At 44.2% G+C, this 13,034-nt stretch overlaps 1 protein-coding gene across 1 annotated transcript in view; it reads right to left on the bottom strand.

Annotated features, from left to right (window-relative positions):
* Positions 1–12,253, bottom strand: part of RNF128 (ring finger protein 128) — a 42,500-nt gene extending 30,247 nt beyond the window's left edge. The window contains exon 1 of the mRNA XM_032996165.2: positions 11,848–12,253. Within this exon, the coding sequence (XP_032852056.1) occupies positions 11,848–12,253 (406 nt within the window). The remainder of the gene's footprint in view (positions 1–11,847) is intronic.
* Positions 12,254–13,034: the final 781 nt, after the last annotated feature.

Below are 13,034 nucleotides of genomic sequence, written 5' to 3'. Positions count from 1 at the left end.
GGGAGATCAGCGTTTGGTTTTGCTGCCGAAACAGCAGCGTGCAGAGCAGGTAATGAAGAACAGATGAAGTGATTTGCTAAAGATCAATATTGCTAAACAAGTAAAGATTACTGAGCGAGCCCTTTTGCCCTAACCTAAACAAACCTCTGATTTTCTCATTCCACATCTAAGTAGACAAGTTCTTTCAACAGTAAAGTGTCTAGCTATAGTAAGTAGTGTATCTGTAAGCAATGAGAGAGACATGGTTTTGTTTTGAAACCTGTTCCATGTAGGTGAAGGGAACAACTTAACAACACTGAAAATATAACCAAGCGTTATGCAATGGACAGCAGCCAAACCACTCAGCTTCAGATGCCTCCAGAGCTTTAGGGATGTTTAGCTCTGGCATTTTCACAAAGACAAAACTGGACCAATGGCAAAACTTGGAACCTCCTCAGGATACAAAATTTCCTATAACTATGAGGATTTTGCATATAAGGCCTAGCCACGGTCTCTTTTGCTTCCCTACCTTAGAGTTTGTAACATGAGTATAATAAAGCTGCAGCACGGGTGCAGATGCTGCAGTTGCACACGGGTGCGGAGGTGTTTCTGCGGCAGGCGGGCTGCCCGGGAGCCGACCGGGTCCCCGCTGCCCCCCGGCTCCCGCCCGCCTTGGGGTGGGGGTAACCAACGGCACCGCGCTTCGGCAGCTGCCCAGAAACACACAGGCTGTGCAGGCTACTGCCCGGTGGCAAAACGTCCACAGCACATTTGGTAATCTCACCAGAATGAACACGGAGCCTAAACCCGAACTTCTCACCGCGCGGCGCAGAGAGTGGTAACAGGAAACAAAATTGCTCTAAATGTGATTGTGGGCATTTTGGTACCACGTTTCTAATTCCTTGCTCAGGCAATGTTTCCACTTGCTTGAAAATAATCGAGTAAGCAAACAGCAGGCACTAACGGAAAGCTTGTTCACCATGGCTGAGGAATTTCTCAGGCTAGCAAAACAAAGGAAGTCAAGTGTTTGTACCGGGGCAAAAAAGGAGATGCTTGTGCAGACAAACGGTGGTCAGTCCTTCGGAGTGAACACTGGAAGACATCAGCCGTGCTTGGCTTGGCAGGGAAGCCACCTGCAAGAGGCCGCCAGCCCCTGCGCATCGCGGCACGGTTAGCGGCTCCCGCGGGCCACACGACCGAGAGGAGCCGGGTGAGCTGGCTGGGACAGTGTCAGAGCACAGAGGGACACCCCAGCAGAGCTGAAACAATATGTTTTAAAAACAGCATGCCAGTTATACCTATTTTAAGCTGCATATCTCACATTGAGAACTCTCTAGGCTCTCATTCATTAAATCGTCTTCCAGAATGATAATTAATAAACAGATCTGAAGCCTTACTGAAGTGTATCCTTTACTTCTGTTTGAAAAAATATGGTTTGTCTGATGGCTTTCAGTTCAGTTACATATAATTCACAACAGAAAAGGTGCACATTGCATAGCAATTAAAAATAGCTACTGCTACCAGGAAATCTGGAGGGACCAGGCAAAAGGAGGGCTGATACAGGTTTTTCACTGGTGTTTTTTTTTGGTTTGGGGGCTTTTGTTTGGTTTTTGTTGTTGTTGTTGCTGTTATTTTTTCCTTCCTTTACATAAAAAGCTGAGATTTTATAGTTTGGAGACAGCACGTTTTGTTTTGGAGAAAGAGGCCAGACACACGTAGTACAACATATTATCAAGTAGTGCAGTTTACTTCTGCTACATTTCTTTGTGAGGGCTTTCTAAAAGTTTCTGATATTAAAAGCACTGTAGCCCATGTTGACTACAGATGTGACAATGATAGGGTAAGTAGCATTAATGGGCTCCCACAAAACCAGAAGCATAATTACATCTAAAATAAGTACAGTATAAAGGAATTCCTGGCACAGATCTGATTTTCCTAACCTTATAATATTTTTATTATTTAAAACTTAACCTCCATAATTTTGCTTTTCATTTTTTCCCCATGGCTATTGGTGGAGGCTCTGAGAAGTTCAGAAAGTAGGGCATGACTTTCAGATAAACAAAATGAAATCCTGTGAACACTGTCACTGCCTTCTACAGGGTTGGACCCTATCATTAACTGGAGCTTTATCTTATTCAAGTAAATATTTAAACATCTCTTTTAAAGATTAAAAAAAAAAATTATAAATATTACTTTAAAGCCAGATCACTAGGAGCATCTTGCTGATGAGAGACCTGTACGTTCATGTCGTTCAAAACTGAATTTGCTTCTTGTTCAGCTATCCAGCTCTGGATCTCTGTCTTTGACAGAAAGCTCACACGGACACAGGAAATCTCTGTTAGGGCAAAGCATTACAGGGGCTGGCACTGAACCCTCCAAGCGCTGTGTATGGATCTGAACCGAGTCTCTGGGCCATCTCCACTGAACAACAAAGTGGAAAGGAGAAGCACTGATAAATATGGAAAAAGAAATGAAAAGGAGTGCCCTAAAATGAGACCCAGGACTGAATGTCATGGGACAAAAAAATCCATGAACAAATATTACCCTGAATCACAAGTTAAAGACAACAGATGTTGCATTTCCCTATCCAAAACCAGCTCATGTCCATGACCGGCAAAGGAAGGGTCTTGGGCTGGTGACTTGCTCCAGAGTAGGCAACAATGTGGGCTAAAGCATCCCAAGTTTTTAAGCTAGTGGGAAAAAAAAAAAAAAAATATAGGAGAATGGAACTTGTGGTTCTTCGCTGCTTTACAAAGAAGACAGGCTCAAGCTGGATGAGGTGTAGAGGCTGGAAACCTCCCCACCTCCTGCCTGCAAGGCTTAGGAGCTTCCAGGAGAGTCTGAGGTGATCCTTGTGACTAGATGCAGAAAGTACATGGAGGTTGCCAGTTCCAGCTAAGTTTCATTATGAGTTTGCGAGCTTGTTTGGCTCTAACACAACTTGGAAACTCCAGCCTACAACTCTCTGTTCGTTGGACATGGAAACAAAAGTGCGTCAGATCGCCCTGTGCGCTGGCACCAAGTGATTTCCCTCGGCTAGCCAAATGTGCGCAATAGTCCCCAGTGCCAGGGAAGCAAATATTGTTCCTCTGTATTTCTGACACAGTGGGACAAATCGTTGTGACAGTGCTACATGTGCCCTCTACCACCCCAGAAAATATGGGCAAAACACTGTCAGCAGAGGCAGAAGGTACAAAAGGGATGGGTGCTCAGACACCAACCAAAGTACACATGCACTCTTCTTCCCATCAAAGACACTTGCAATTTAATGGAACTATGTTTTCCATCTTTCATTTCAAAGGAAGCTGGTTGATAAATAGAAATAAGCAATATCTAGGACATGCAAGCAAATTAAAGTCAAAATAAAAGCATTCCCTACAGGTGACTACAAGGATCCTTGAGCAAAAAAATCATCTACAATTCCTCTGAAAAACTAAAACAAACAAACAAACAAATATATAAGGCCAGAACTTGCCAGACAACACATACTTCTGGTCTGTTTTGGTTTCACATGGAGCTGAAGCATGATTCTACTCAGGCCTGTTGATTCAGTGGTGGTCTTTATTCAGTGACAGTGGAGTTTCCAAGCAGGGGACTGAATCAGTGGTTTCCTTCCCCTGCAGTGTGTTGGGCAATCTCCATTCAGCCTGGGGAACGAGATTTTCCATATAATACATGTAATGCAGTTGACCAACTGAGGAGCATCTGGTGACTGCAAGTCTGAACACATCCTCAAGAGCAGAACATATTGACATTTGGCCCTTTGAGGAAGAAATTAGTTCAAGTCAAAATGTTTGCCCTTTCTGGGTTGGTTTGTGCATATGCACAAACTACAGGGCCACAGATCACAGCTACTCCAGAAATCAGTAGCACATGCCTGAGGAGCTTTGTCATCCAAGGTAGAAGTATGCTCAGTTTCAGTTCTGGCTTTATCTCCATCAAATCTGCACAGGCCTCTGTGAGAAACCCTCCCTGCATCCAACAGGGAAAGCTCAGCAGTGACTCCAGCTGAAAGTAGGAATGCTCTGAATAGGGGCTTTTAAGATCACACAAATGTAAAAGCTCAGCTTTTACAGCATAATTAGGACATCAGCATAATTAAGACCATTGTGACAAACTTCAATGACCCGGGTAATGTCAGTGGGAAATTTGCCAATGGCCACAACAGGCCACACACTTGCCAGGCTCTCTAGTTCTTTCCTCCCTCCCCCAAGAGCTGTTGATAAGCTGTAGGATGCACTTGCCACCCCAGCAGAGACAGAACCCCAGGGAGGGGCCCAGGAGGAAGAAACAAGCATTAGAGCAAAGCATTCAAATGGAAAAGCCATGAAGGAGAAAATCCTCTCTGGGAAGGTGTGTGAGATTTAGGGGTTTCGTGCTTGGACCCAGCTGATGGCTGGGGGGGTTACGGGATCACCCCAGCTCCCCAAGGGCCACCCAGCACCAGGCAGCCATCACAGCTCACAGCCAGGAGCAGCTGGCACTCATGCCCTCTCTGAGGGGGCCGTGGAACTGTCAACACCAAAGATCAGCTCTAGACTAAACGATTTGTCAATGGAAGAAATTGTAAACCACGGATGGCTTTTCCTCTGTGCCTTTTGCACCCTTGCGCAGCTGATGCAAAGATGCTCAAGGCCACAGCTTGGGAAAACAGCTTGGGAAGAGGGCAGCCCACTGCCTGCAAGCTCTTCTCCGAGTGTGAAATGGACCCTAGTCGTAGCAAATAATTACATTTATAGATTTTTGATTTATGTACAAATAACATTTGTATTTTGGACTTTTTTCATTAACATTTACATTCTTCAGGGGGATGCACATGGTAATTCACTTTGATGCAGGTGATCCTTTTATGGCTTCACTAACCCGTCTGGACAATTGCATAGAAAGCAACAGTAAATTGTAACTGAAAACTGACCACTGCAAACAAACTGATGGCCCTTGTTATCATATCTTCTAAATAACTTATAAAAATAACTACAACATTTATAGTTAATTTCTAAGTGAGATAGTAATAAATACACCTCTAAAAAAAGGTGGCATAGCTTATTGCACACTTGCTGACCTAACATTTCCATGTGCAACTGGCACACTCTAGAATCCACTGAAATCAAAGGAAACACTTCCACTGATTTTGTAAGTTGTTTATTTTTTTTTTTTTTTTTTTTTCCCGTAAAGACACTGTATAAGTCCTTAATTAGAAAGCCAGCTGGACTAGGAGGTAAGTAGACAGGACAGTAAATTGCAGTAAGAATTTTAAAAGAAACAAAAGGCTGAGCCTGAAAGAGACTTAGTGAAATTTGTGTCCAAAAAGTATTCTGAAAGCCTCTGATCAGTTGCTGTTTAGATCACCTCCAAAATCTGAAGTTGCCTCATTTTTGGTTTGGTTTTCAAAGGAAACAAGTTATGCAAGCATACAATTTTCCTTTCTGTCCTCATCCCTCCTCCCCACAGATAACTTTCCTACTTGCCTACACTGATGACAGAACTCAGCCAAAAGCTTGGAAAATTCAAGAAGTTTCCCACCATTTTTTTAACATCAGCAGCTGGTTAGAGAACAGAAATCCCCATCGGTTCCTGCAGGTCCCTCAGGGGAGGCAGAAACCTGAGGTTCAGCAGCCACGTGCTGTCTTTGGACTGCCAGCTCTCGAGGGCCTCTGCCCAGGGAGAAGCCCACCTGTGAGAGAGTGGGGTTTATTGGTTTGAGGAACAAGGAAGCAGAAGGACTCTTGAGCTTGTGATGGGAACAGAGGTGAAATCACAGGGACAGGAAGGGGGAAAAGAGGAAAACATTACGCATATGGAGTCAGAGAGGGTATAGGGAGACAGAGGACAGGTGTTTGGACAAAAATCCCTCTTTGTTAGTTAATTTGCTCACAAAACTACTTATTTACTTCAAGCACCTGCTGTCCTGCTTCTACATGTGCACCAGTCTGAGAAGGGCCAGCAATCGGCTCTGCTTTCCTGCAACGTCACGAGTGCCAAAGGCGTATTCCCCAGCACAGCCTGAAGCTCGGGGATCTTCAAGGAAGCAAGAAAATGGGTTTGAATCCTCTCAGGTGATAAAAGGAACTAAATCCAGCTCTCCCCTGGTGTGAGTCAGTGCACTGAGCTCCTGAAGAAAAAGGTCTCAACCACACCCTCTGTGCTTCACCTGGAGGCACCTTCCCGAAACACAGTGAGAGACAATAATGAAATGATTAAATCCATCTGGGTTCCAAGCTCTGAGTCTCGGCCTGAGAAATGCCCTGAACCACAGGAGCCTTAAAGGACATCAGAATTTAAACTCAGCCTCTCTTGAGCATTTTCCCCTTAGCTATCCATGCCCAGCTCCTTGCTCAGGCGATTACACTCAGGCAGTTTACAGTTTGCCTCGCTGGCATTCATCGTATTCCTCTGAAGGTGCATTCCTCACAGTGGTGCCAGTGTGGAGAAGAGACACCAGGGGCTGACCCTCTCTGGCTCATTCTGCAGTGCCCCTGAGGACTCATTTCTCTCATACCTGCAGGTGACCACCAGGCTGCCACCATTACATTTTTCTTCTCTTCAGTTTTTGGGTTGTAACAACTAACACAACTTTAACTTCAATGGCATGACTGATAAGAAAGGTTACGCTGATAAGTGACGGAGAAAAGCTGTGAATGTTCTGTAGTATATTACATGCTTGTACTTAGAAGCCAGAATGATTGACTCTATTAGATGCAAATATTTCTTTTGTTCATTGTTTCCAGCAGGTTAAACAGAGGATGCCACCTTTCTCTTTTTAGGGGAAATGGTTAGCCAGCAGGTTGGCTTCTTTTTCTGGTTCTGGCAGTTAAAGTTTTGCAAAGCTTCTCCTGAGCTTTATTAACTGAGGAAGCTCATGAGAGCCACGCTGTGGTCCCAGGACAAACCTGCTGATTTTCCACTGAAGCAGAATCTGAGCTCCCTGTATATTTTCACCACCAAGTTTATGGATGAACAAGTGGGTCACAGTATGTAGTCGCCTGAAATAAACCCAGTGCTCATCACACTGATTACCTTGGAAGCTAAAGAAACAGTACTAAATGTCAGTGTGGTGAGGTCCTGGGCTTTGCTGGATCCATGTTCTGGGGGCTCTGGAAAATCCCAGGCCTGAACACAGCTCTCTGGAAGCCTGCACTCTGCAGAGGTGAGCACAGCCCACAGGGATTTTTAGGGCTGCTCAGAAGCCTTTCTGGGAGGAAAAGACTGTCTGCTCTGGAGATTGGACAGTCCCACCCGGCTCTGAGCAGGGCAGCTGGAGACAGTGGCCCAGGGCTGTGTCCGGTCAGGTTTTGATTATCTCCAAGGATGGAGACTGCACAACCTCTCTGGGCAACCTGCCACGCTGTTCACCCACCCTCGCAGTGAAGATTTTCTTAGGTAATTTCTTGTTTGTGCCCATTGCATCTATTTCTTTCACTAGGCACCACTAAGAGGAGTCTGGCTCCATCATATTTACCCTCACTGGCCCCGTCAGGAATTTTGTACACATAGATGAGAACCCCTCAAGCCTTCTCCAGACGGAGCTGCCCCAGCTCTCCCAGCCTCTCCTTGCAGTGTCAGCTCCCACGTGTGAAGGACTATGTGCTTCACCCTTCCAGCCGCTGCCCTCCCGGCATCTGCACCTCCCACCGCATCACAGACGTGAGGCCGCTTAGATGATTTTCTCAGGCAATAAGTAGAGGAGTTTAGTCTACGCTATCAGATCACTGACTTCATGAGGGCATCGGGACTGCCGTTAGCAGAGCCACTTACTTCACAAGGAATAAACAAAAAGGGAAGTTCATGGCATCTGCTTTGCATGGACGTTCTTGGAAGTTCATTTGCTTTCAAATGCAGGTCCTACAGGCTGTTCAAAGCTAGGACAGGGAGCCTGGATTTTTCTATAGTAAACAGAGGAGATGACACAAAATGTCCTATAAAACTGAAATTACTCTGAAGATCAAATAAGCAATGATATTTTAGGGAGTTCAGATGGGGAACCTGGGCAACTTTTTATACCAGCTTTCAGAACAAAAGATAATACCAAACTCCATTGTCAGGCATTTAGCCCATAAGTTTATGATAGGTATTGCACCAACAGCTGATAAGATCCTATCTCAAAATACTTCTGAGATAACAAAAGTTAGACTTTGAGGCTACAGAATATCCAGGAAACAAGTTGGAAGGAAACACAGATCCACAACTATTTTTTTCAATTATTGTCAGGATTGCAAATTATTTCTATTGTGCAGACAGAGATACCTGCTTGCTCCTGTTGTACAACAGTTCTGCTGCCAGGGTACTGTTCTTCATGAGTCTTGGAGGCTTTAACTAGTAAGTTCCCTTTCACTTAGTAAATCCCTTGAAGAAAACCTTTCAGAACACACCTGATATTTTAGCTTAGCTGCGATATTGAACTAGTATCCAAATAGCAGCAATAATGGTGGGGGCTTTGTGCTTTGTTTGTGTTTTGTTTTGGTTGTTGTTTTTTTTTTTTTTGTTTGTTTGCTTGTTTGTTTTTTGTTTTTTTTTTTTTTTTTTTTTTTTATGCTCCTATTGCCAGTCTCCAATTTTCTCCTGTAAATGAACTGGAAAAAAGGAAAAAACATCACAGTGATAAGAGGATACAGCCCTCCACTGGCCCATGCCAGCCCTGCTCACAAAGCATGGGCCCAAACCAGCTGCTTCATAACTTACTTTGCAGAACACTGTTATTCTGTGGTCTGGTATTTGTTACTAAAAAAGGAGCCCCAAAATACCTTGATTAATTCTGGCTATGTTTCAAAAACTTCATAATTCCTGGAATTTCCATTTAAGTTTCAAGGAGCAGTGCTGGAAAAATGTTTTTACAGATGCATATTCCATTTCCTTTCCAGAGAAAATCAAGTGCTGGAACTGCTAAAAAGAGACATTTTTCTTCTAGCAAAAGCTTAGTCTCTGTACCATTGGATCAATCTACCTTCATGCAAATAAGACATAAACACCTACAGAAAATATTTCAGATTAAAGTAGAGCATTTTCCCATCAGTGATTTGTGTAATCAGAGAGGAATGGGAAAGTAGTTGCTAATACCTTGACCTCTAAAATTTTCCATAGTAAAAGCTAATAATGTATCAATTTTATCTTGTGTGTGTGTGTAACAATAACTTAATACCCAATAACAGGTAAAACTGGTGACAGGTAAAAGGAACTGTGGTAAAGGATGAGGGAGGGGTCACCAGGAGGGGAGCTATATTATCTTTGTTCCTTCTCAGCAACTTTAAATTACCAACATTTCCTGCACACCTGAACTTTGCCCAGAACAAACCATTTCATTGCTGTAAGACTGAGGGGGTGCTTTATGATGTGAAATACACACATCATATTGTACTGTTGTAACAGAAATAAGGTTGGCTAGAAAGTTTATTGATTTTATGTTAAAGTCAGCAGGAAGGCAGGAGGACAGCGGGAAACTAAGGCAGTTTTCCCCAATATTGGATACTTGTCTAGACTGTGCTTTTGCCAAGAAAGGTTGGACCAGATGATCCTTGAGGTCCCTTCCAATATGGTATTCTATGATTCTGTGAAACTGTGGCCAAGCCCTCAAGGCTTAATAAGTAACCAAAGTGATGGGATTCCTATAGCCCTGCACAGTAGCAGAGCAATACTGATGGATGACTGAAGATGTCAGGGCTGGCACCAGTTGAGAGCCGGCCGATAACCCCGGAGGCTGCTGCTCCTTGTTTAATCAGGAGCTCGCAGATCACTTGGCAGCAGCAGGGCAGATTTTTCTCTCGCTGCTCTGCCAACAGGGCATCCCATCTCCAGAGGTCCCCTACCCAAACAGCAGAGAGGATTAACCCCCCAAGTCTCCTCAGACCTCTTTGGGCAATGCCACCATTGGCAGATACCAGCCAAACAGGAGAGTTCCATCCTGTCAACAAATCTACTGTAAAAAACCCAAATCATCTCCACGCACTCTTTTGCTCTAACCGCTGTGCTGTAGTGATCACCCCTCTCCCAGGCTTTTTCCGTTTTACATAAAGAACGTATAGCTCCACACTTTGCAGTGAGGGAAACAAGTACAGAGAGAAGATGCTTCTTTTATACTGAACTAGACAAAGAGCTCATCTCACTGAAGTATTTTGCCATCACCATGTTTAACAGACGTGACTACTGGATCTTTTCCACCAAATAGATCATAACATCCACTTTAGTCCTATAGGACGACTATAGAAAGTAGTCCTATAAAAACTGCAGTTTGTCTTTGAGAAAATGAAATTAATGAAATTAAAAACAATGGACTTCATGTCTCATGAAATATACTCCTGGGTGATATATCTGTTGCTTTAAAGATTTAAAAAAATCTCTTTAGTTTTAGAAAAAACAATCTGAAAAATTAGGGTCTGCTTTCAGAGCTCATCCTAAATAATTATCTTATTTCTGGAGTCTAGTCTAACTCTCCGGTTTCTGACTTCCTAGTTACCAGCATGTTTAAACAAGGTTACATCTCATTCTCCTCTGCCAACCTCCAGGGAAACCGGCTGCCCTGCTACCACCGCGCTCATGCCTTGGGCCAGCTGGGGCCACCACTGCTTGCAAGAAACACAGCTGGCACCAATTTTGCATCTACATAAAGCCAGTACAATTCTTTCTTTATTCATCCAGTGTTAGTATGAGCTGGCACGCTCCAAAATTGAATTAAAAAAGCAAATTGATCTGAGTCTTGACATGCTGGCCACTGAAACCTAAATCACTCTTTCTCCAGAGGTAGAAAAAAGCTTTGGTTTATTGGCCATGCATTTAAGGTAAAACATGTAAGCTCCGTTTGCAAACACTAGCTCTGTAGTGGTATCAGGAGAGTCAAAACTGGCTGTGCAGTACAACAAGCCGCTGCACTTTCAGTGCCGTACAGCACCTTTTCCACTATATTGTTCAATACCTTATTTACGGTGCTTTTTTTTGTTTTGCTTTGCTTTGTTTTTTTGTTTTTTTTTCACCTGAGCCTCACAGGATGGTTAGGTTCGTAAAGCACCTGTGATGCTGCTACAGGCCCATAGCTGGGATCCTGAGCCAGGCTGCTCAACAGCTGGCGGTGGCTGACTCCCGTGAGCCGCCCAGGTGCGAGCTCCACAGCCAACAGCCGCCCCCAGTGGCAACCCAAACCAGCACGGGGATGTGAGCAGTAAAATGCTGGCTCATCTCCGGGTTAAAAATTGCTCAGCTTGCTCACAAAATCAGACAAGCAACGCTTAAGCCAAAGGATTCCTAGTGCAGCTCTACTGAAATGTGTTTTGAGGAATTAGCTACATATACAAATGCCTTGTACTGAAGTGCCTATTAGGCAGGTTGACCTAGAGGAACACACACAGAAATAAAAGCCAAGCAATACAGTATCACGATTAGCTTCTCAGTTCTTCCCTAATGACAGATTCATAGCTATTAGGGCCAGAACTGGCGATTCCAATCATTTTGTCTAACCTTTCAGTAAGGAATTCAGGAATTCTAGAAGAGGCTGAGATCAGCCACTATTCAGAAAGGATTAGAACAATTTAGAGGAAAAAAAAAAAGTAAGATCTGGCTTGCAATCTGCAAAGCACATACCTATGCTGCAGACACCTGTAGGTTCGTGTCCCCTAACCTCGAAAAATAAACTAGTGCCTTCAAAGCAGGCACTACGGGTTTACTCTGTGCCAAGCTCAGAAAGTAACAGCAGAGTATACCAAGTACTGAAGTCAAGACTCAAACTGCAGAATACACTTTTTTTTTTTTTTTTTCCATTCGACTTCTTGACTAAAGCAACCACCATCCACAAACACAACTGCTACCTCATAGCCTGACGGTGCTGTCCTGGACCAAACCCCAGAGGAATGATCAGGTTTGAGCGCTTCACGCTGTGATACTCACCGAGATGCGACATCAGGACGGTGTTGCTGCCTTTGTCCAGCACGTTGTAGATCACAGCTGCCGTTGCACCCCTCCTGGCTGCCACATTAATTTTTTCAGCAAAACTGCAATTGCCTCTTTCAATCAGTGCTATCCACGGTGGTTTTGTGATGGTGAACTGGGTATTTGCATCGCAGGCTTGAAGATTAGCAGATTTAGGAATGCCCACAAGCCCCCGAGCACTAAGCAGAGGCGAATGTAATCCGTACAGGCCGCATTCACACTGCTCGGACGCAGACCTGTTGCTGGTGCTGTTGAAATAGAATAAACTTACAGAGGCCCTCACAGAAAACGCCCCTGTAGTCTTGAATAAAATACTGACATCCACCAGGAGGCAGAAAAACCCGAATTTATCCACTTGCTTCATTGCTTATTCATATAAGCACAAAATGTAGACGTCTACAGATATTTTCGGCTGGTGGTAGTTGTCGTTAGCCCACAGTCTGCTGAGGAGTTTGAAATTTCAGTTCCAACAGGAACTTGACACCACCCAGGTAAGTCCTGGAGGTGTTGGTGAGCTTATCTGGAGTGGGGGCTGGGACAGGCAGCGAGCGACACACCCACCTATTGTGAAGTAGAGGTGCAGACTGAAGGACCTGCAAGTAACCCCCAGCCCTAACTCAGTGCTCCTTTTTCACACAGCTCCCTTCTCCCCCTCCCTCTCCCCCATTACTGCACAAAGTCCAGCTTTGATGATGCTTCCTGAGAGATTGCTCAAGCCCCCTGCTCCTGTTTCAACCTGAACGTCACTTCAGAGGACCAGGTCATCTTTCATTCAGTGATGTAAGCTCAGGGTTCTCACTTCGCAATGCAATGTGATGCAAATGACCTTGTTAAAAGGGTCAAAAGTGGAGGGAGGGAAATACTAAAAAAATCTAACCATTTGAGGGACTAAGATAACCAAGTAATTCCCTGCATTTCTCCTTTCAGATTCTTTTAGTCATCTCCTATATCAGGTCCAGCTTGTTCTGGTGTTCATAATGGACCGATTTTAATATTGATTTACACCAATGCAAGAGATGTAGAATCACCTGGTGATCACAGAAGCGAACTACCTCTTTCAGCCCATTTTCACACTCACGCTCAAGATTTATATTGAGAAGTTTGATTATCACACAACTCTCCATTTTTGAATGTAGGCTCTATAG

Source organism: Tyto alba, unplaced genomic scaffold (genome assembly GCF_018691265.1).
Source record: "Tyto alba isolate M040663 unplaced genomic scaffold, T.alba_DEE_v4.0 Super-Scaffold_5, whole genome shotgun sequence".
NCBI classification, from domain to species: Eukaryota; Metazoa; Chordata; class Aves; order Strigiformes; family Tytonidae; genus Tyto; species Tyto alba.
Note: the sequence above shows the minus strand (reverse complement) of the source record. Positions and strands in the feature narration are given on the sequence as shown.